Source organism: Ruditapes philippinarum, unplaced genomic scaffold, assembly GCF_026571515.1.
Source record: "Ruditapes philippinarum isolate M1 unplaced genomic scaffold, ASM2657151v2 ctg3217_1_1_1_1, whole genome shotgun sequence".
Classification (NCBI taxonomy): domain Eukaryota; kingdom Metazoa; phylum Mollusca; class Bivalvia; order Venerida; family Veneridae; genus Ruditapes; species Ruditapes philippinarum.
In genome coordinates this window covers 17,093-43,561 of record NW_026854318.1, presented here as the reverse complement: position 1 = coordinate 43,561, position 26,469 = coordinate 17,093, and the positions used below count along the sequence as shown (strand labels likewise).

Below are 26,469 nucleotides of genomic sequence, written 5' to 3'. Positions count from 1 at the left end.
GTTAAAAAAACATATAATTTCTTTTTTTAAGCTATTTTCAAGAATATACCCTGATAAAAAGGGTTTTCATTGAGTTACATTACTTGATAAATTAAATTTTTAAAAATATTAAAAAACCATTATATGAAACTGAAGGTAAATTTTAAAATTTATAAAAAAATATCAATTAAAAAAATTTGATAAATGACTCGGCATTTAATATGGGATTTTTTTTTTAAAATTTTTTCTAAAAAATTTCCCTTTTTTTTTGTTTTTAGTCGGGGAAGAACTTTGGATATTCTTTTGAAAATTTGCAAATTTTCTTAAAAAAATATCAAATCAAACATCGAACCTGCAATATATGGGAGTGTGTCTTATTCGGGTAAAAATATTGAAACACGCAGCTTTGTTGAGTTTTGTATCCTAAGATTTATTTTACCATTTAATTACAGAGTCAATTTTCCCTTTTAATTTCATTACACAAGTAATTTCCTTTAGCTTAGGGTTATATCATGGCATGCTAGTTAAGATAATGTATTCGTTTAAAAAAGCAAAACAATAAATATACTGTTGTTTTATTATATATAATTCTTTAACATTTGAATTCTTAAATTTATTTAAGCAAAATAATCCTGCACTAAAACGTAAAAAAAGAAAAATGAAAGAATGTTAAAAAAAACAAAAACAAAAATATTATAAGGTTCAGTTATTTCTGAATATCATTTAATATAATTTTAGAAAAGAATCATCACCATATTTACATACTGTTATATGATTTTTGTATCTTACAGATCATCGGTATGCAACTCCAGCTGACACTTCCGCTGGAAATCAGTCGTTAATACAAATAGAACACATGCAGTCAAGGACAAGCCATGATTCTATAGCGACGAGAAATATGTATATCCATCCAATATATGCTGACACCAAACCTAACCCCGAATATGAGGAGATAATGTGAGGAATTGTACAACCTTTTTGACTTTTTGAAAAATGTTTGACAATTTAAGACAAGCTCAAAATATTTTCGGCGGGAGAAAGTTTTAATAACTTAAAGAAAGTTCTTTTAAATATTTTCAAAATTGTTTGAATAAAAAGGTTTGTATCGAGACTTCGATGACAATAATCGGTCAATTGAAGAAAATCTTTGGTCTTGAGACCGGTGACAGTCAAAGGAAGGAGACCGTAGAGGGTCGATTTTTTCATGGCATATATATGTTTTGACCTAAATTTGTTTACCAGTCAAATTAAAGTTTTGGAAAATTGGAGATCTTGCAGAAGAAATGAACAAGAAACAACAATTTCATAAAAGATTCACACTCGGTTTGATTGAATATAATAGAAAAATGCTTAATCGAGTTTATATTGGTGTTGTTCGTGGATTTATGTAATCAATATAAACACACAAAGTATATATTGTACATTGTTAATATTATTTACTAAATATGTTATGTTGACAAACCGATATATAAATAAAGACTTTCCGACCCCATTTTAAACATTTTTTGTTTCACAAAATTCATGTAATTCTAACATTTATACACCAGTGAATTTTGTTAACGTGAGAGTAGTCGGGGAAAGATGAAGAGAACATACATGTTACATTTCGTAGGTTACAATATGCTTTTTCTTGTATATCAGACAGGATTATACTGTTTCTAGATGCTGCCATTTCTTGGATGGAGCAGTGTCATCTGGTGTTAATAGGACTGTTGACAAAATACCAGACTGCACTTTGTGGCTTTTGTATGCACCACCTTCTCTTGTACATACTGCATATAAGATATATTGTCTTGATTAAGCTTAATTAATGAATTATATTGTTAAAAATTCTGGAAACAAAGTGATCTCTCGGAAGCATTAATCACAACAAAATAACATAAGAATTGCAGACTCGGTTCAATTGAGTCTGTACATGAGGGATAATGAATAAGTGCAACATCCCTCACGCCCCCTAGCACCGGCTTGAGCGGTACTCAATTCTCAACACTTAATAGTGCTGGCATCAATGATCCCGAAGGACCAGAAAATATAACAACACTGAAGTGAAGTACGGGGCAACTTTTTACGGCTGCCAAACGGCAATTGACACCTGCTGTTGTGAAGTACAAAATTCTGGAAACAAAGTGATCCCTCGGAAGCATTAATCACAACAAAATAACATAAGAATTGCAGACTCGGTTTGATTGAGTCTGTAATGAGGGATAATGAATTAGTGCAACATCCCTCACGCCCCCTAGCACCGGCTTGAGCGGTACTCAATTATCAACACTTTATAGTGCTGGCATCAATGATCCCGAAGGACCAGAAAATATAACAACACTGAAGTGAAGTACGGGGCAACTTTTTACGGCTGCCACACGGCACTTGACACCTGCTGTTGTGAAGTACAAAATTCTGGAAACAAAGTGATCCCTCGGAAGCATAAATCACAACAAAATAGCATAAGAATTGCAGACTCGGTTTGATTGAGTCTGTACATGAGGGATAATGAATAAATGCAACATCCCTCACGCCCCCTAGCACCGGCTTGAGCGGTACTCAATTCTCAACACTTTATAGTGCTGGCATCAATGATCCCGAAGGACCAGAAAATATAACAACACTGAAGTGAAGTACGGGGCAACTTTTTACTTTTTAAGCCATTGTGTACATAACATTTTATCTTACTGTTTTACCCGGCCAATAAATTTATGACTATTTTGTTGAATCTTCATTTATAAATGTAAATTAATGACATATGCACAAATAAATTGTTGTTGTTGCTTCCCGTAATGATATTTGTAATTTAAATTTATGTACTAGAGCATACGCTTCGAAATGGAGGTTGTGCGTATAAATAAACTTTTAAATGCTAAGTTTAAAATAATTTATATAACACTACTGTATTTGTAGCTCTGTCAAGGGAGATAATGATGACTTCAAAATCTAGAATGTTATTTGAGTTACCCCCCTTTGTGTCATTGTTCCAAACTTGTGAGATTCACTATCTAGAAAATTATCGTGTTACACATACTGAATTACACAACAACCATTGGCTACTCATTATTATTTATCGTGTCTTTTTCAACTGATATTAGTTGTTAATAGAATTTATTTTATTTTATTATGTTGTTTATGTTTTTGCACGCAACACTTTTCTTTATGCTTTTGTATGCACATACTGTATAAAAGGTATATTGGCTGGGTGAAGCTTAATTGATTACATTGTTCAATCATTGTGTAAATAACGTGTTAGTTCACTGTTTTATCCACCAAATTATATATAATGATAATTTTGTGGAATCGTCATTTATACATGTAAATGTAATAAATGATATAAACACAATTCAATTCTTGTGGTTGTTTCTCGTAATGATGTTTGTATTTTTAATCTATGAACTAAATGAGGAGCTTTGAAATAGCATCCTTTCAGGAGATTCAATGGTTGTTTGTATAAATGCTATTGCTTGCATATCAGGCAGGTTTATCTACAGTTTATATCGGCGTTAGAGAACCTGTTTTACATCTGCCTAACACCCTAGGCCGCGTGCTTTAAATGATTCATCATGAATTGACTGCATTTTTCCGTTGTAAATGAAATAACAAATTGATAATCTACAATAGCAAAAACGCACTACATAAAAATATCAGTTTTTTTTGTAATTTCTTTCTGAAATATGATTAATTTTTAATATGCAAGAAAGGGAATCAGACACCGGACTTTTTTAATAGAAGGGACTATCTAAGTCTCGTTACCGCCGCCAACAGTTACCCATCTAAATACTCCGGTCTATACCGGCAGCCGGTGTGAGATCTGTATAATATCAACGCGATAGTCTTGTTTTTGACGTCATATAGCGGAGTATACGTGCAAATTACAGTACAGGTTGTTAAACTGAGAGTTTACCGTTAAGATTTCCATTTCATTAATATGCTAATCTTGATGATATGTTCTACAGTACTGAAATTGACATCTGAAATCTTAGCTCTGGTTAATGTGTAGCCATTTAATTTGCATTTAACATAATTATAAATAGTTTCATGCCACCTTCTGCTTCACATTTGTTCTACATAATAGCAATCTAAACTTTTTGATTAGCATCTTTGTTACATGTTTGTCTACCTTTAATAATAAATTCATATTTACAGAATAATGTATAATCATGCATATGTAAATATACGATAAGATAAAATATTGTAAATCAACAAGTGCACAATGAATCTAACTTTGTGGAAATTACGTTATCTATGAACGTGACCAATAAATTGACAACAACAATCGAAATGTCCTATGACAAAGTACAAAACAGAATTTATAAATTTTGTATAAAGAAAACAACATTCACTTCCTGTCATCTTCATGCAAATAAATTTCCCATTTATATTGTTTTATTTTCAAATTTATTAAAAACATGATATCGGAAAATCAAAACTTAATTTATGTCCCGGACAAAGTTCAAATTATGAAAATAAACAAAAACTTAACAATTAGGGCAAGGTAGGGTTGCTTGTATTCACAGACCATCACCGCAGAATACAACCAGTGTTTGCTAAGTAATGTAAGCCACCATCTTGTCTTAGATAATTTCCTTACCAAAACTTATTTTATCTCTAATCTTCAAAATTAAACCTTTAAAAGATGTATTGTTTTCTTGTGAATTATGCTAATGTTTTATTTATTATGTTTCTGTATATTTTTTCACAGTACCTTATAGTTGAGTCTGATAATTCATATTTGCTAAATATTTTTGTTTATAATTATGGCAATATCCCTCCCCCACCCCTACAAAAAATACCATTCAGATTATTGTGCATTGTACTTTGAACTAATGAGATGTATCTACCTACAACGTTTTTAATGATATCTCTGTTGTGGTTTCAGAGTTATGTGCGGGGCAATGTTAATAGTAAAACACTAAAAAAAGGCTATTAATAGGACAAGGCAGATTTATTGGTCTTCTGCACTACACTTTCCCGAATTAAGATCTATCAACCTACTTAGTTTTTTGTGGACACCTTTTGTAGTTTTAGAGTTATGTTCATGACAAAATTCAAAATGTAAAAATTAACAAAGGGCAATTACTCCAAAACGGAAATGCAATGTTATTGTTCTTTTGCACTTCACTTTTACTCCATGAGATCTATCTACCTACAAAGTTTCTTGTTTATACCTCTTGTAGTTTTTAGATATATATCTCGGACAAAATTAAAAATGTTAAAATTAACAAAGGGCAAAGGGCAATAATTCAAAAGTAAGGGAAGGCAGAGTTATGTTTTTTTTATCTATCAACCTATTAAGTTTCCTGTTAATATCTCTTGTAGTTTTAGAGCTATGTCATGTATGTCCCTGACAAAATTCTTATTGTTAAATTGAACAAAGGGAAATTGCTCGGAAATAAGTCAAGGCAGAGTTTTAGCTTCAAAAATTGTGCACTGCACTTTTTCTTAATAAGTTCAATCTATCTACAACATTTCTTATTGATAACTCTCGTAATGTCAAAGCTATGTCCCGGACAAGAAAATTGGACAGACGGATATTCGGTCTGACGGACAAGAGGCGACTATTTGCTCTCCTATCGGGGAGCATAAAAATAGGAAAATTATTTGTAAGGTTATTCCTTTTAGTAGTTTTCTTCCATAATATTAGACTACACGTGCTCTTAAAACAACATTACACTGTTAAAAGTGCGCTTGTGTTTTATTCATGATTAATTTTGTACTTCAACCGTCATTTTTATGAATGTTAAAGTTCATTTTAGTTTTACAATAATCATATTGTTTCATTCTCTTTTCTTCCTCATATTTGGTCATACACTTGAAATGGAAAGTCAGAGAATCGTTAGTAATTATGCAAATGTATGTAATGCTGTTTACATATAAGCAAAGACTACTCATTGGTAACATACAATGTAGATATACAATGAATAATCCAAATGTATTGTTTCTTGCTTCGGGCGTTTTTAAATGGTGAGTGTATTTTTATTTACAGTAATATTATTTATTTATTTTTTTTATTTATTTATTTATTTATTTATTTATTTATTTATTTATTTATTTATTTATTTATTGGATCACATAACCCAAAACGTAAGTTTTTATTTTCTATATTTTCAATTAACAATGATATTGTCTCACTGGGCTGGTAAATATTTTGCCGTATTGTATTTAGAGTGTCCTACAATTAGATCTTTAACAAAAATACATTATTTCTAAGTATGGTACTGAGTACGTCTTTAGGTTTATATTAATTTCCTGAATTTAAAAGGATGTAAAGAATTGTCAGTCATTACATACGCATATGTATATATATAATATATATAAACCATGTATGCACATAAACATGTCTATCACATATACAAAAATGTAAAAATTACCGGGAGACTTAAATGTTAAACCTTTTCGAATGGAAGATTTCTCAACACCAATGAAAATAAAATAAACATAAAATTTCAGAATCGCTATAACTGAATCTATTCGCTAAAGAAAATGAAAACTGTAACATCCCACACCTCTAGAACCTTCTTACCATTAACAGTAAGTATAAAACTGAAAATTGAAAGAAATATAAGACGACGTTTGATTTGAATATGTGTCTTGTTATATATTTCATATGGCAATGAATCCATATCTTATAAGACAATATAAATCAAAATGAATTTGATATGGACTTTTTGGATTCAGAATATAAAAACGTGACTAGATGGAATGCAAAAGTAATTTGATAAGTTTTTTGTACTTAGTGAATTAAAAGGATGTTATTATCAATGAAAAAATGAAGAATGATTTTATAAAAGAAACTCTAAATGTTCATTGGCCAATGTTTAAAGTATTATAGTGAAATATAATACCAAAAAGTCTATGAAAATTTATAATTATTTTGACAGTAATTATAAAGGTTCTAGTTGCCACAATTCAACTGTTTTAAATGTTTGTAAATAGTTTTTTTCCTTTGCTATGCAAATTTTAAGCACTGATTTGTACAAGAAATAAGTATCAAATAAATATTTTAAATAAGATACAAATGTTTATTGGACATTTAGGATAGTATTATGAGATTCTTATAATGTCTCGGGTAAAAATCCAAAATAACCGAACGCTAGCCGAGTTTGAGTTAGGTACGAGTCAAAAAGAATCAGTGTTGTATAAATGATTACTTTGAAAACGAAGCTACACGATAAAGAATATGAATTTGAAATGTGTATTTTCGTGTCAAAAATTAAAACGAGGCTACATGAAGTAAAATATACATTTTTTTTTATTAAAAAAAAAACATCAAAAAGAATACAAAAAAAAAACAACAACAAAAATAAGACAGTTGATTAAATATGATTCAATTATAATATCTATTGATGCATTACGCGTCGCAAACGATGAAAGTTTATGGATTCAATTTAATATGAAAATTTATGAAACTGATGAATATTGTTAATTCATTCAAAAGGTAACTGATTTGCATGTCAATACTTGAAATTTTAAAGCAATTATTAAAATGATATCATTATTTTCATTATTATTACCACTAATATTTACTATAATAGCTATAAAAAGAGAATAACACAGGAGTAAAATCCCCAATTACTTATGGGATTGACTTTTAAATGAATTTATCTGTCTCAACAATAATTCATATTTGACTTTTTCTGATCATTTGAAATGAAATTTAAGTGCCGAATGAAAATGAGACAAATATTAAAGCATTATAAAAAGTGCACTTTTTGTTGAAAACAATGTTTCTATGTGAAATATTATGTTATTCCCAATAAATCTGAATTGCCTTCAAATGAATGAAAATTGAAAGATTTAAAGAAATAAGCTTAATTGTTTCTGTAACTCTGTATCCTGTAAGAATGTTGATGTGTCATTTAGAAGCTTTTGCGAGCCGTGACATATTTATGAAAATCTGGAATAAGTGTGATATCTCGGAAGCATACATCACAACCAATTACATGGCAATTGCTGTCTCAGTTTGATTGCGTCTTTACATGAGAGATAATGAAAAAGTGCAGCATTCCTAACGCCCCTTTAAATTTTTTTGAAGTGTTAGAATCAATGATCCTTAAAGACCAGCAGACATTTTACAAAAAATCTTACGACAAATTTTTTATCGTAAGAGAAATCTTATGATAAATCTTCTTTTCACAAAAAATCTTAAGAAAATCTTAAGTGCAAAATCTGTCGTAACTTTACGATAGGTCTTCCCCGTTCGTAAGTGTAATTGCTTCTCTTTTAAGGGTAAAATATCATGTATCTCTTACCTAAACTGAATAAAAACAAACAAAAAGTTGCCATATATATATTAAGCAAACAGTATGCTATAAATTACACAAATTGAGATATAATTATTTTTCAACATAAACATTTGTGACGTCATGACTTGATGACGACAAGATTGGAGAGGGTTATGAATAGTTTAAATGTGAACTATACTGTAGTATTATTGAAAACTAATAATTTGTACATCTGGTGAGTTCGATATCATTGCCAGCATGTACTAGTGGTACTTTTTTATTTATTAATAACATAGTAGACCTTCTTTCTGAATCTTTAAGATATTTATAATTATCATAAATTATATCAGTTTGAATCATTTTTTTTTTGTTCTTATTAACATTTGATTGTGTTCAATAGATATTTCAAGCTCTTTATTACTTGATTTTTAAACCAGAATCAAATATAGAGCAAGCACATCAATATCAAATGAATATTGCTAGGGATGTTTTTATCGTAAGTGAATTTTTTTCTTAAGATAAAATTTAAACTTACGAGTGTCTTTGTGAAAATGAAAATTAAGATTTAACTTACGATTATCTAAGTCAAAAGCTTAAGATGAATCGTAAGATTTTTTGTGAAAATGTCTGCAGAAAAATATAACAACCCCAAAGAAGAGTACGGGATGCCACACAACACTTCGTACCTGCTGTTGTGAAGCATATCAATCTGGAAAAAGTGACTTCTTGCGTCAAGAATAAGCTTAATAAACCAAAACAACAGTAAAATCATTGACATAATTGTGTTTATATGTTGTAAGAAAACGGCTACTTTTGTCCAGAATATGTTGAATATGTCCCAAACAAAAAACAACAACAACAGGAGAGTCAGTGACAATCTCGTATTTATATGAATTACTGTTTGTCTCATAAATAAACACATTATCTTAGTTGTCATTTTTATTTTTATTTTCAGATGTTAACCTCGACATTAACAGTCTTGTTTTTCGTAATAGTGTGCTGTGGTAGGTAACTGGTATATCGTGCTTATAAAAGTTAAAGTATATTGAAATACAAGTAAATATTGCGCTAATAATTAAGTATTTCAAAAGTTATTGTAAAAATGTTTGAATAATACAACTTTTTGTGATTTGACAGAAACAGTGCTTGTTATTTTGCTTGTTATTTTAATGGAGTGTGAACTGTCTTATTCTAATCCCTTTGACGTGAAGTATTGGTTAATGACAAAGATCGTAATTTTCCGTTTAAAAATGTTATGATTAAATGATGGAACTAACGTGTCTTGAATTCGTTTTAAGTTTTAAAAAATTAGCGTTTACAATTCTATGAAAAAATATTATTTCATTTTAGAATCAATTGAAACTCTTTGTCCGAATGGCTGCAAATGTAAGTCAACAGGTAACTGCTATGCGTGTGGAACGGGATATTATTTGCTGGATGAGGAATGCAAGAGCTGTTCCAATGGTTGTAAGGATTGTTCATCAAGCAAAACGTGTAAAACATGTGACATTGGATTTTATGCTCGACATGATATTACAAATAACATTGATTGTCAGCCATGCACGAAAGGTTGTAAAAAGTGTTCCTCGGCTGACGAATGTTTAGAATGTGATACTGGTTATTTTAAAAACGGCACGGATTGTTCAAAATGTTTGACAGGCTGTAAAACTTGTAAATCGCAATGGGTGTGCGATTTTTGTATCCAAAACTTTCAATTAAATGACACTAATTGCCAGTCATGTCCAAAAGGTTATTTCCTATTTAATTCAAAATGCTTACCTTGCGAGGACAAATGCGCAGCTTGTTCTTCACCAAATGAATGCACTGAATGTATAAAGGGTTTCTTCGGTAAGTTATGTGATCAAAAATGTTCCTCAGGATGCAAGGACGATGTTTGTGACATAATCATGGGTAACTGTTCATGCAGGAAAACGCATGTTGGACAATATTGCAATGATTGTGCTCCTGGAAAGTTTGGACATGATTGCAAATTTGACTGCCCTGAAGAATGCTTGACATGTGATTTAAAAGAAAGTTGCACTATTTGCAATCCTGGATATTTCGGATTGACCTGTAAGTGCAAAAATGGGTGTCTTGACAACAAATGTGACAAATGGACAGGTCAATGTGAACGATGTAAGCTGTTCTTCAAATGGCCATGTGACGACTGTGTAGACGGAAAATACGGTACAAACTGCGAAAAGGATTGCCCTGACAAGTGTCTTTCATGTTATTCAGAAACAAACTGCACGAAATGTAAAGATGGGTTTCACGGCATTAATTGCAACGATACATGTTTAAATGGAACTTGTGACAACCGTTGCAGTCATGGGTATTTTGGTCAAAACTGCGAAAGTCGGTGTTACAATAACTGCAATCTTTGTACATCAATAACAGAATGTCACTCTTGTCAAGATGGATTTTGGGGTTATCAGTGTAAATATAAATGTCCAGAAAATTGTTTGAATAATCGGTGTCAGATTAACCAATCGTGTTTTTCGTGTATACCAGGTTTTTACGGACAGTTCTGTAACCTAACATGCCCGCAAAATTGTTTGGGTTCATGCAATATTTTAGGTAATTGCAATAATTGTAAAAACGGTTTTCATGGAAAGCGCTGTAACAAACAATGTTCAAAAGGTTGTTTGGAAGATTATTGTTTTATGAATGGACAATGTGCACAATGCACAAGTGGATTTCATGGTAAACGGTGTGAACAGACATGTCCCTCGCAGTGTCTGAAATGCACACACGAATCATTTTGTGATGCATGCATAAATGGTTACTTTGGTCGAAATTGTAGCCAACAATGTGGTTACTGTAAGAATAATACTTCTTGTAATATCAAAACAGGTAAATGTGAAAAATGTGCAGATGGAATGTATGGAAGCAAATGCGAATTTTATGTATGCTCTTCGAATTGTTTTAATGTGTCTTGTAATGCAGAGAGCGGCCTTTGTGACAACGGCTGCAATAAAGGTTACTGGGGAAAGTATTGTAAGAAGCTGTGTGCACATAATTGCCTCAATAACACGTGTTTTAAAGAGAATGGGACATGCAGTCATGGCTGTGTTGGGGGATATCATGGATACATGTGTGATTGTCCAAATAATTGCATTTGTAGTGGGTCAGGCAATTGTAGTCGGTGTGTCAACGATACTTTCTATGGACCACTTTGTGACCAGGTGTGTAGTTATTTATGTATAAATCGAACTTGCGACTCTTTGACGGGAACATGTAATAAAGAATGCAAGCTGGGATACTTTGGAAACAAATGCGACAAAACAGGTAAAAGCAATTGTCATTATTTAATTATAATATGCGGTGGAAAATGTGTGTACGCGAATACAGTAAGACAGTCTGTGAAATAAATCCTTAACATACGTGTAGTACATGTAAAAAATATGAAGTTGTAAGTTAAGTATTCTTGCTTATAAATATTTACAAATAATGATTTGTAAAAATAATTATCAAAATAAGTTTTACACCATCTTTAAACATAGATTACGATTTTTGCAAATTGGGTATTGAATAATTTTCAAACTTTATACATAAAATGTTTTATTTCTGTTTTTCTTTTACAGTAAACCCAGACGGAATTTCAAGCAGCTTATTACAACCTATTCATATTGGTTTGCTGATTGTTTCTCTTGTCATTTTGATCCTTGTTGCGGTCATTATGGGAATATTTCTAATAACAAGGTTTGAGTTGATTATATCATAACATAAATAAAACCCGTATGATTATGCTAAAAATACTTAAATAGTTTGTAAATCAAAACAACTGTTATTTAAGGTAACTTTAACAAACTCCGGAACCATCGTTTGATTATGTTGCGTTTTGGTTTTAAGTACAGTGATAGTGATTTAGTATTATTTATGGAAATGAAAATACTACTTTCTTCACATTTAGCTACTTTCATGACAAATAATTTCATAGTCTTCGCTTATTTCTTCAAGTGGTAAGTATCGAACATGCTGTAATATTATTCATTTTCAACGTTATATAACCCACGTATTTTTTGGTTCTAGGGATGGAAAACACACATTTTTAGGCATATTGTGCTTTTGAAGTATATACAATAAAATATTTTCAAATTGTTTGTTTGAATTATTAAAGCATCACGGTATGCTGCGTTAGATTAAAAGTGTTAGTTTACTTATATTTGTATTCATTTTCCTCTACGTTTTTACAAACCTGTTTCAACAAACATAAAAAATGATATTCTGTTATAACAATTGCGTACGCAAGTTTATTTGAAAAAAGGAGATGTCTGGCTAATAAAAGTTGAACTTGCATGTTTGTTGTATTTTCAGTTATATTACAAAACAGAAAAATCTGGTGACGGGGAATTTAAGCGATTCTATAACTAACAGACAAGTTAGAAGATCACAAGAAATACTACCTTCTGAACGTAATAGTAAAATCTTTTAATTATGTATTTTTAGCATTTAATAATCTGCACAACTTTTTCATTTAACTTGTCAGAAATAAGGAAAATAAATTTTGGTGTAACAATTGTAAATTAATACATTATTTAATATCCTGAGATGAATAAGACATTGTTCTACAGGGCACTTAATCATAACACGAGGAAGCAGTATTGTATTCGTCATTTATCATAATGGGCTTACTGATTAATCTTTTCTGACATATTATTCTAGTTGAGTAATATTTCGTACGAACTTTTGTAAATTGCAAGAAAAATGAATGAAAGTTATTTCCTTTCCAAATAAATAAACGAAACTATATTAAATACTATTAAATGATATTTGTCAGTTCAATACTATTTTATTTATATTCATTTTTTACTTCATTTAATACCTTGATTTTATTTGAATTAATTTATCAAAATTTAAAGACAATTATTGTCACCCCGGTACTGGTAAAGTCAAATAAAGAGTATAAGTTATCTCGGAACCCCAGTTAATCAGAGTTTAATAAAATAAATAATTAATACACTTGCACATCTCAACGTTATAACAATAATTAAAAATAAATTTAGATCGATAGTTTGGCAACGGTTGATAACATATATCATTTTTTTATTAATTATCTTACAGTCCATGTGAAAAGGAAATATAATCATAAAAGTGTTATGTCTGATATTTCAGCCGTCAATGGTTAAATACTTAAATAATATATTCATAATAAAACAAAGAAAAATAATGACAACATAAAAAACTTACCTTCGATAATGATACAATGTATCACCGCAATCAGCAAAAAGTTGAAGATAAACAACACTTTGTTATACCTTTTATCAAACAAATTACACTGTTTGTTTTGTTTATTTAGACGAGAATAACCGACGGCAACAAGACGCACGACGAATAGTTTACCAAAATTTAGCTGATTTAGGCAATGCAGCAATAAATGTTTGTGAACCACCCATACAGGAAAGTGTTTATGATAACGTTGCCGAATATGCAAGTATTCAGAGAAAACAAGTTCCTGATATTGTTGAAGGAAATGAAGACAATGCAAATGAAGTTGTTGAAGTCAAGGAATCGGTATAGCGGAACAATAAGTCCAAATAAAGATAACTTTGAGTTTCTCTCATGGCCACCAAGTCATTCTTTCTCTTTATCATTTGCCATTTGGTATCGAGTAAAAGCAATGGTCATCTTGTTGCAAGGATATATTTGTGATTTTACTTGTTTTATTGCAACTATTTATATAGATTTATGCTTAAAAAATATAATTTTGTGATTCGAGTTAGACATGAAAGCGATTAATTTCGTTATATGATCCATTGTATTATAATTGTACATAATATGTGTCACGGTCCAATTAATATTTTGTTATTTTTGTTAATCATTTGTTGTATAAAAATTGGTTTTAGAAAAATAAAATAGATTAATATAGTTTATAAAATGAGTTTATTTTTACAGATTTAAAGGTCTGTTGTAAAATGTGTTCATACTTGATTTGAAATGCAGATTGACGAGGTTTTATACGCAAATGCAGAGGATTATTTAAGAAGAAGAGTTCCAGTTAATCAACTCCGGGAAATAAGTGAAAATAAAACAGATATAGAGTATTCTCAGGAATTTATGGTAACTTTCAAACACAGTCTCTTTTGGTGGATGTTTTTTTATGTCTCTACCCGCACGACTTTAGAGAGGGCATTTTTGGATGGTCGTTGTTTGTTTCATTATTCCCTAGTCATGTTACCACGCTGTTTATCCGTAGATATATTTTGTTTCTTCTGTAAATACAAAGTGTCGCTACTAGTGCCATGTAACTAATAAATGAATAGCTGTTTACATGAGAACATACGCGTTTGGGTATTCTGAGGTAACAAATCAACAACACAAGTAATCCTAAAATACATTTAGGCAAAGTTATGCCCCTTTTGTGCCAACCTATGTAAATGATGACCCTCCCCCCCCCCCCCCAAACCCTGATGTAGCAGAACTAGCATTTAAGGCATGTCGTGTAACCCATCAATTACCCATCAGTGTACATGTTTTATTTAATATTATACATTACTTATTTAATAGCTTTTTTGTGACAAACAGTAGAATATTCCAATACTAGCAGAATGAATATGAATTACAAATTTGAAAAAAAAATACATTAAGTATCTCTAAAATTGGGTTCATAATACATTACCCAAGATGTTAAGACTTTGGAAAATATAATTTTAGATGTATTAATTATCAACAACGTTATATGTTATGACAAGAACGGATACTATAGACCGCTGGATACTTAAATATAACAGTGACTAAATATAATGCAATGGATAATAATAAACATAATGATAATAATAATGATAATAATAATAATTATAATGATGATGATGATGATGATCATGACAGGGATATTTATAATGTTTCAAATAAATAAATATACTATCGATTTTCAGTTATTATATACGGACGTAAATAAAGTTATAATTTCCTTTGTCGACTAAACAGGATATTAAAAAAATAATGATGATGTTATGTTATACATATATTTGTATTTGTCTTTGACTAACTAAGATATTAATCAGATTCGTTTCCTTTCGATTTCTGAACCTTAAGTTACTCATATAGCATTTATGTCATACATTTCATATCACAAACAGTATAGAAATGCATGTACAAATCAAAGTTTGTTTGTACTTTCAGAATTTACCAGATGGACTTATTAAACCGTTCTACGAATCACAGAAGGCAGAAAACCTGATGAAAAATCGTTATAAAGATGTGTGTCCATGTGAGTTAACACATTAAAACATGCCAATTTTAAAACAATACGAAGACGAACATTAAGTCACAATTACGAAATTGACCCAACAAAATAACAGACCAAGAATTTTCTGAAATTATATTTTATGCGCTTTTTTTTAGAAAATATTTGTTTGTTAATCAATTTTTCCTCCGTATTTCTGAAAGGAATTAATTATTATAAGTACATAATTTTGTCATTTGTCTTAAAGTACTCTATTGAATTCATCAAATAATTGTTTCTTTCGTATATTTCTGTTTATGTTTGGATGGCATAAAGGCGTACGGAAGTCGATATTTAACCAATTATATAACCGAAATGTAGCTATTTCAGTTTTTATGACCTTTTTCTAATGTAGCTTTAAGATTAATGTGAATTTATGTTCTTTTACACTAAACTTCGTTTGCATAACATATGCACAACCGTACGATGTGTTCTTTATTGAAAAGGAAAAGCTGCACAGATATAAACGGTGTCCTATTTCGTCTACTATACAATATTTTACTAGTAACACGCGATAATTATCGCCTCTCGTTTTTCATAAATTTCGCTAGTCTTTCGGGCGATGATTATTGCCTTTTCTAGAGCACAAGTAAATATGAAAACTTTGCCTTGATATTCATCGTTTTAATTTTTGTATGTTGTGTGTTCTTAACGCGCTAATTATTGCATTAGAGACTAACGACAATGATGATTATCGCCATTCTAGAAAATAGAAAAATTTTTGCTAGCGAAAAATGAAACTACGCATCGATATTTATCGTCTTTATTTTCGTATGCTGTGTGTTCTTTACGCGCTAATTATTGCATGAGAGACTGGCGAAATTTAACACGCGATAATTATCTCCTCTCGTATTTCATAAATTTCGCTAGTCTTTCGGGCGATGATTATCGCCTTTTCTAGAGAACAGGTAAATATGATAACTTTGCCTTGATACTCATCGTTTTAATTTTTGTATGTTGTGTGTCCTTAACGCGCTAAATATCGCACGAGAGACTAGCGACAATGATGAGTATCGCCTTTCTAGAAAATAGATAAAATTTTGCTAGCGAAATATGAAAACTACACCTCGATATTTATCGTCTTTATTTTCGTATGCTGTGTGTTCTTCACGCGCCAATTATTGCATGAGAGACTGGCGAAATTTAACACACGATAATTAGCGTCTCTGATAAGCGAAATTTAAGAATTATGTTATTACGAATTAGCCCTTTTATTTAGAGGTGATAGTTATCGCGTGTTTACTGGCGAAATTTTGTGAACGAAATATGATACCGTAGATGTTTGATAAATATTTTATTTTATGATTATTTCTTACAGATGACAACAGAAGGGTTATTCTTAAGAACAGAGAATCAGACTACATCAATGCCAGTTATATAGACGTGAGTAAGATTGATATATAACATAAACTTCTTATAAACGTTAACAGTTCGTTACAGAGAAAGGTATAATTGAATGGGAAAAAATAGAAAACAACAAAACGCTTAATAATAAAATACTTAAACCAAATGCCCCTTGTCGTGAAAATCGTACAGTTGAATAATTGAAGCCCTTCTATTTTTGAGGTTGTATTTGTACTAGTTAACGAGTTCGCTCATACCTAACACTTATTTATACTATATGTTGATCTTTGGTTAGTATTTGGTAAATACTTATCTAAATACATTGACATAAAGTTAAAATCGATTTATTATCACCATATGCACATTTAATGTATAAAACTTTTATCGGATATTCATTAATTTCACAACTGAGGACAATAATTTACTTATTATAGTAGTATTACTTCAGACTGATGAACTCCGTTCTATTGTGTTTAATGCAATATTGAAGCTTTGTTCCAATTCTAGGGTTATAAAAGACAAAAGGTTTATATAGCATCTTTAGGTATGTATTTTACACATCTCTGTTATCATTTTATTATTATATAATTTATATACATGTTACAAAACTATGGAGTGAAAAATCATATTCTTAACCTTATCCTGCTCAATTATTGCCCTGCTTTGGATTGCGGAACAGTTCAAGTAGCTTCAAAGCAGCCAAGTCTTATATGATTTTGAATAAGACATATTATTTACTGCGGAATAACAAGATATATTTTGCGATTCGTCAAAAAAACACAAATACATAAATACATACACATACATGATCTTTACACTTCATGACCAATTTTAAATTTATTGCTTTGTTGGACTGGGGCGTAAAACCTTGCTTATTCTAATATATAAAGGTTTCAATAAAAGTAGAAAAGGGAGTTGCTAACAGTACATCACATTAGCATACTGCGTGTTTCAGTCATTTATAATTGTTAAGAGATAATAAATTTAAAAAAAAGATCTTAGTAGCGTACATAAACAGTTAACAATAATTGAAATATAAGCCGGCGCTGTCATATAAACGTAGTATCTTATAAAAGTGTTGCTAATTTTTAAAAAGGTCATTAATTACTTAATTTAATGAAATAGAATGTATCGAAAATAAATAATTAATTACATTATTTAAAACCGTAACAAATATCATTTACAGGACCAACAGTTAAGCAAATGGGGAATGATTTTGGAGTATTCTGGAATATGGTTTGGCAAGAAAAAGTTTGTAAAATAGTTATGCTGACAAATCTTATAGAACAAGGGGTAAGTTTCCAAACTTTGGAGTTGTTTGGTTGATTAATTGACACATTATCTATGATATTCATTCATTCAACTGAACAAGGCGTCTGTTTAAGGAAGAATACCTGTTTATATTTCGTTCATTTTTTAGGAAAAACGTGTATAGTAATTATTTTATTCATATTTGCAAACTATTGGTTTTACTTTAATAATGTAAAAAGTATAAACATTTATTACATGAGTTTAAGGATACAATATGTTCATTTCTTTTCGCTGTACAGTTAAATAAAACTAGCAGTTTATTTAAGAAGATTACTTATTATAATGGTAATTGACCAATAATTGATAACGTTTATGATACTTTGCCACGATATTGATAGAAATGTTCGTAATATATTATTTGTCATAGTAAATACAATTATGGCAAAAAATATCAAGATGTTTGAATAATTTACTGACCATTTACTTTTGATTGGTATAATGTCACTTTCAATTTGATAACAAGTTAAAAACTATGTTTTTATTAAATTGTATTGACATATTATTAAATGACATCAATTGAAAGATATACTTCATGTACTAAAAATATCAAAGTGATTTTATTGACTTATATCTATAAAACACAGGTTCAGAAATGTGACAAATACTGGCCGGATAAAGATGTATGCATGATGTATGAAGACGTGAAAGTAACATGCCAGTCTGAGGAGATATATCCTTGTTTCACAGTCAGGATTTTCTCTGTTGAGGTAAAGATGTTTACATGTCATTAGTCAAAAACGAATACCCAAACTATTTGTTTTTACTTACAATAGTTAACATAACTTAGAAAAGGAGGTCACTAAAACCAAGTGAAAACAAGATCAAGATGTAAAAAAAAAATACTGAGAGGGTATGTTAGATGCAAAAACTCTCGGAATTTGGCAGTTTTAAACCACCAACAGGGGCAAATACGCTTTTTTAAAATATTAAAATTATATTTTCCTTTTCTAAGGAATGTTTTTTTCTGACATAGGTGTATTCGGAGTAGTTTTATCTTTTTTAAAAAAGCAATGCAAGGTGTAAGTAATAGGAGAAAAATTATTGTAATTTATCAGAAATAATGAATCTTACAAAATAGAGATAAAAATATAAATACCTTAAGGAAAATACAAATAGACAAGATATACATATAAACATATTGGAAATGGCTTAATTCATACAGAAAACTGAAAAGAGAATACTGTATCAGATGCATTTCACAGCCTGGCCAGACAAGAGTACACCGCGGGATGTCCATGGCATGATCGAGTTTTGGGAGAAATTGACAAGAATACCTAGATTTGAGCTGGGGCCTATACTTGTCCACTGCAGGTATCAGTTCATATTCTGTGTCATATCAAAACTGGAATATAATAAGTAAAAAAATAGTATCTTGCATTTAATATGGTTAGGGACATATTTTAACCTGTTTGAAATTTTTTACAGCTAAACCACAATGATAAGAATCTTGTAAAATATGTACTTTAGTTATTTGTGTTTTTATTAAGAAACATTAGGAAACTCCGAGTACGGGTATATGGGTTACAAAATGATTGTCACTCATGTACTATCTTTTGTAGTGCTGGTGTAGGACGAACAGGAACATTTCTGGCATTAGATATATTAGCCAATGAGGGAGTTGCTGAGGGCACCGTGGACATATTTGCTTGTGTCAGAAACTTAAGAGAAGATCGAGTTAATTTAGTACAAACAGTGGTATGTTGTCATTTCACTATCTCGAATTAAAAAGGCATAACAATAAAATTGAGACATACGTCCATCTGTTTGTGTTATTGGACTACAATATTTTATTAAACACGAAACAATGTTCATTATTTCTTAATTGCAAGCTAAAGAGACTTAACTTATTGATGTCAATACTTAATAACAAACTTTTGTGTACGGTTTGTGTCATACAAAGGGTGAGTACACTGAGTCATTCATTATAAACAACTTCAATTAATTTAAAAACAGAACATTTCTGTATAAGCTTTAGCTGTTGGATTGAAAATCTATTTAAACGTGTATTCATAAAACTAAATATTCATATCAACAAGACAAAAATACATTATCGTATTAAGATTTTACATCTGATTTGCATTACGAATATCATTTCTTCTTGATTTTACAATAAAATCTCATGGCTAAGATGTCTGTAAGTTATTATAATTACAATCTCTTTTAAAATGTAAACGTTATAAACATTTTAGGAGCAGTACAAATTCCTTCACGAGGCTTTGTTACACCTTCTATCTTCTGACACATCAGTAAAGGCGCTGCGATGGAGTAGTTCATCACAATACTCAAGAGCGTACATTGGCTGTTGACGATATACATGAAATGGTCTAGTCATTTAGCTATGATTATCTATTGACTATAATTCATTCTAGGAGTTAAAGAGCATGTATGTTGTAATAAAGGATGTAACAACATTTAAGTGAAATTTTATATATGTTTATAATTATTCTTCTAAAACAATTTTCAAACAATCAAGATTATGTTAAATATGTACTGCAAATGTGTGAAGTTTTTACGCATTATTTGTAATCATTGAAATATATGGATCATTTTTTTTTTAAAGATTTGGCTTAGACTTTATAGAAAATAAATTTCTAATTACCTCCCTTTATTTATATGAAATGTAAGGTCGGTTATATCTTTGCAAATAATGCTTTTTGGAACTTAAAATATTGATTAACCTTTATTTGAACATCATATTAATGATATAAAATCACACAAAAACAGTAACAGAATCTTCGACAGTCTTTTTCTGTAGATGAAAAACAAAGTAAAAGATTATTTTGAGAAAGAACAATCATATAGAAAATATTTTACATACATTTCATGTATAGAAATTACTTATATTTCGATAAAAGAAAATAATGATTATTTTGTAAATATCTTCTTATATTTTTAAGTTTTCTATATTCCACTTGTTACAAGAAAACTAGAGGACTGAATGTATGCATTGTTGTACCAGATTTTTAAATTTGAAAATTTACTAAATTATCTAAATATATAATCGCTTTGAAATAAAGAACCGAATTTTTTCATGTCTTGTTACTATATAAAAAGTCAAGAGAATATAAGCCTTACAATGAGCATCTCGAGGATAGTAATTTTTATTCAAAAACTGCCCAGTCAAAACGTTCAAACTGTGTAGCGGATGAGAAATGTCAATAAACATACGATGGTTGTCCCAGAAATTCGGTTCATTTTTTACGCCAATAGATGATTATTCACACATATTACCTAAAAACTTATTAATTTACATTACAACAAATCAATAACAAAGTATCTAGTCTAGTTTCTTAAAAATTGTCAGTAAAGACAAACATTGTTTTGACTTCCCAGGGCATGTCAAATAATTTGCTTTTCAATTAAAAGAACGAACAATGAAAATATTTCATACAAAATAGGAAAGTAAAAATGGTGACGTCAGAAGAATTTGCAGCGCAGTGAACAGTCGCCAGGTTTCATGAGTATTTCGGAATGATACCTGTTAATATTTTTAACTAATATACGGAATAGAATAGTTAAGTAAAATATCCGATCATTTGTTTACCGAATTTATGAACGGATCTAGATTTCCGCACTACAGAAAGCGACATAATGAATAGAAAGACCGATCTCTATTGCCTGTTTCCTTCTGTTAAGGCAGGTACAACGAGACCGGGAAGTTCGCTTATAGCAAAACTTTAATATTTGCCATCCAAACATTCAGCAATTACGTTATTTAAGTCTGTAAGAGATGACATATGGGTAAAACTGCCCCGTATTTGCGTTGAAAGCCATGGAGAATATTTGAGTAAGGCACTTAATATAGATTTAACGCCATCTTTGACATTTGACGTGCGCTGCGATACAGATACATTGTAGTTGCCATGGTACTTTTGGCATATTTTTGTTGTTCGTTGATATTTTTCTATACAAACTTGTGAAAATGTTTCCATTATATAGGTTTATTACATATTAAAAAAGTCAAATTCGTACAAACATTATTTAGCCTTTAAACAACCATTTCACAGATAAGGACAACCCACGTAGTTCTAACAAACCTATTTTTATACATAAATTCAATACATCAGAACGTATCTAAACTATCTTCAATTGGAATTGTGTGCTATTTATAATATTATGATAAGTCATTTTAATTTGAGAATTCTAACATTAAGTAGCGATACATATGAATAAAACTATTAATATACTTACATCCTGTCATATATCAGGACAACAATTTTATAAGATAAAAGTTTTTGTCCCACATCCAGTGAGTTTCTTACTTTAAAGATGAATAAATTAAGCTGAACAGTAACAGCGCGCAAAGCCCGCAGATGGCATTGTCATCAATACGCTTACAAATACGCTTATAACTCTCTGTATCTAGTTTTGAAAGCAGCGAATCAGAATATATCAGAATAAGTTCTGGCAGCGGTCAGTGCATATCGGCGATATTTAAATAATAATTCCGCAAGACGTCTTAATTGTTATTGTACATTAGTTAAACATTGTTTGGTTGACCGGCCTTTACTACCACAAAAAGATTTGACATTTCTTGCCGTTATGATTTCTATATAAATACACAGTATGAGGTTCTTGGCATCATGTCTAGAACCATGAAAGACATCACACAAACCGGAGGTCTCTGTATTGTTCTTTTAATCATATTAAAGAAAAATAGACAAATTAAAGTATACGAATAAATGATCAAATAGAAAGTAAAGTAACCTATTTTTTCTGTTTACCCCTACTTAATAGTGGCTGATTCACATTTTGGTTATCTTTTTGATTTAGAGCAGTTTCTCTTTTACAGAACTGTCAATGGCTCTTATTTAAAAAAGGTAAGAGAGCCAGCAGCGTTAAGTAGGCTGTAGCTACATATGAATTTGGAACACGGTACAATGGACAAGGCGGCGACTAAAATATGCTTTCATTTGGGTCTGGCTTTACTGGATATGCTTATAATTATTAATGATATGAATGATCCAATGTAACACGCACGCGTTTGGCAATAAAGGGTAACATTGACTTGCAAGACATGCTACTGTCATTTCGTTTGTATACTGTGAAAAACAACTCGATAGGATTGATCTTTTTCCTGAGACTGAGTCGTGTCAACGGTGTAGAAGACTTTTATGAAAGTACCATAATGGTCGATATCTTAGTCATAACATTTTCGAATTAACCATTTCCATTGTGTCCAAAGTGTAGTTCCGCTTCGTACTCGGGTCTATTTTTATGTTTTTATGTTCAACTGTTATTTTTCATTATTATAGCATTACGTTATTAATGTTTTATGCACTTTGACCGGGCCTCTACAAAATTTAAGTTTAATGTCAGCATGCTCTTAAAAACAACTTGAACTTATACGTATGACGCGTTAACCAATAAAATAAAATAACAAATATAACGCTTAGATCATAAAATTTAGATCGAAACTCCCCTAAAGTTGAAAGTTTTAAGATAATAGACACAAACCAGAAGGACCCGTCAGGGCTTCCGTGTGATGTCATACTTTTATTTATAATTTAAATAACAAAATGCACAATTTGCAAGACAATATAGAACAGGATATAGCTTTAATCAACTAAGTCATTGCATAAGTCAGTATACAAATAATCATTGAATTTAGGTTTCTATTTATTAAATCATTGTTATTTTTCCTTCCTTGTTATATTATCATTATTTATCATAACAAAAGATGATACATTATACAGTACAAACCCTCAATTAAGACCACTATTGGGACTGAACGAAAGTGGCCTTAATTGTGGGTTGGTCTTAATTGCGAATATTATTATCATTGCTTACTGTATGACCATGGTCTATTTCAGTCATTTTGTATGATCACACAATATGTTTCTTTACCTGCAAAAACAATAGTAAAGTGTGTTAAAATAAATAATCTAATAAGAGGAAAACATATTTTTGTTGAAATTTAATATTAAATTCTCGTTGGTCTGATTTTAGTTTTATTCTATGATTAAACTATAAGATGTACATTGTTCACCTATAAAATGAGAAATTAAATCTTCACAAAATGCTGAAAGCAACATTAAACTACTCTTAGATTTACTTTCTCGCTTTTTTTCATACAATAACCTAATAATTAACAGTTTTTGATACCTTGGAATATCAAGTGACATACGTTAGGGCATTCCAGCAGATAGTAGCAACAAATTAAAGATCTAAGTAGGTGTTGTCTTTAATAAAAGTGGTCTCAATGGTGGGTTCAAATGAAGAATAAAACAAAGAATTGGGACTGAATCTGGTGGTCTTGAAATTGGATAAGCGGGATGTCTTAATTCTGAATCATGTAACCAATGACATATAGAACAGAAAACGGAGTGGTCTTAAGTAGGGATTCTACTGTATTATTTATATTTGCAAAACTATTGTGTTCTTCGAGATACTCGTCCAATAGAAGACTTGAATTGAGACACCATCATTAAACTGATATTTCGTGTATTTGTTCGTGAATTTTGTAAGTGAATTACTTATGAAAAGACGAGGATTGCTCGGATATTAAGGAAACACATAAACTGTAAGTTATCCTTTCAAGCATAACTAATCATTTACCGTAGCCTTTCGGTAATTTACAACATAATGGTATTCAAACTGTTAATTCATTCTGAGAATATCTTTTAACAACTGCATATCCAAAAAATATTCACTAACTCTTTAATTGTTTTGAATTATTAAGTCTGTGAGTATTTATAATAACTTGAATGTCAATATAATAAACAAAAGAGCTTGCAAATGTTTCTCTTTTCATTTTTTTACATCATGAAAGTAAGATTAAAATCTTATAATAATTCAGCATTAACAAAAAGAACCTGGGATATAAGGAAAAAGGAATTAAAAAGAACCTGAATATCAGAAAAAGGACGACTGACTACTTTTAGTGCTGTTGATTTAATAGCTGACAGTATGGAACAGCTCAAATTTTTATGGTCATATACGCTCTGAGTGTCACAGTTTTAATAGTTTCTGGAATCGCTAAATAGCAACTTCCATTTTATTTAGTATTTAGTCATGTACTTGCAAATGAGCCGGAAATTATCTGTATAAGCTTCTTATTAATCCAGGATAAAATTGACAGAAATTTAGATTAAAGCAATAAAGTGTTGTATACTCTATATACACACACATATACTATGTCAGCACAAATTTATATTTCATTTAAAATGTTTTTATTTCTGTTATTTTTCGAAACTTCGAATATGTATCAATACTTATTTGTAAGAGCATTTTATGATGCAAAATACGATTTAGTTCGTCTATCATATTTTGCATTCTAACACAACTAATATAACGATATATAATCTATTTATTCAAGCAAACATTGATCACCTTTATAATGCATTTCAACAATAATTAATTGAATATCTGCCATTTGATATATTAATCTAATTGGCCACAAAACTGAAAAACAAAAAAACATCAAAGACTTTGCAATATTTCCATAAAATTGTCATTCAAAATCGCAAAGAAATTCTTTCATTGAGTTGCAGTATCATTTCCTTTATCATTTTAGATGTTACATTTGATATTACCTGTTTTGCTTTTGGTTTCAACGAGCTTTGGTAAGTCGCCTTCCTGTTGAGTGTTATAATAAATAATTGCATTTCTACAAACATTTCTTAGTTATAAAGTATATTTACAATTAAATAGTTAAAATAATAGTTATACTTGGTGGCAACGTTTTAATTAATACCATTTTATGTAATTTTGATTCATTACAATAATGTACGAAATATCATCTTATATAAAACTATAAATCAACACAAAAAATAAAAACTTTTTCCACTTTAGTATCGATTCAGATGCGTTGTGGTAAAGGCTGCCGATGTAAAGCAAGTGGTGACTGCTACGATTGCGAAACAGGTTATTACATGCAGAATGGGAAATGCGAGAGCTGTTTATCAGGTTGCCTAGCTTGTTCATCAAACATTACGTGTGAAAAATGTGACGATGGGTATTATGAACAACATGAAAATGAAGAAAGCATTTTATGTCATCTATGCGCAAAGAGATGTAAACATTGTTTATCAGATGGTGAGTTTTACAATATCAATCTAGATACTTCAAGAACGGTAATTGTTTCTTGAACTATACGAAGATATAAAAGATTTTAGAGTCGAAGTCTGTTTGTCTTGCATATGTGGAAGGATAAATATTGAATAGTACTTCGCTACGGTTTTCTTCTTTGGATTTTGAAGGTTCGCTATGTCTATTCAAATGTTTGTATTTTACTACGCTAAATGAATGCCACATTTACATGGACATTTTGGCACATTATTGTTACATTACTGTAACAATATTTTACCGAAAAAGTTAAAACAGATCCTTAAAACATATCTATGGTACACATAATGGAAAACACACTCTGTTCAAGTTGTTTAAGGTGTTGTAAAGTGT

General features: G+C 30.2%; 1 protein-coding gene across 1 annotated transcript; it reads left to right on the top strand.

Moving 5' to 3' along the window:
* The first annotated feature begins 6,447 nt into the window (after positions 1 to 6,447).
* LOC132739781 (multiple epidermal growth factor-like domains protein 11) lies at positions 6,448 to 20,375 on the top strand. Its single transcript, XM_060727575.1, has 15 exons — positions 6,448 to 6,495; positions 9,145 to 9,193; positions 9,540 to 11,477; positions 11,774 to 11,891; positions 12,507 to 12,604; positions 13,489 to 13,703; positions 14,133 to 14,249; positions 15,312 to 15,399; positions 16,733 to 16,797; positions 17,266 to 17,302; positions 17,945 to 18,051; positions 18,654 to 18,776; positions 19,232 to 19,380; positions 19,629 to 19,764; positions 20,259 to 20,375. Exons 1-15 carry the CDS (start codon positions 6,448 to 6,450, stop codon positions 20,373 to 20,375), a joined length of 3,405 nt encoding a protein of 1,134 aa, XP_060583558.1.
* Positions 20,376 to 26,469: the final 6,094 nt, after the last annotated feature.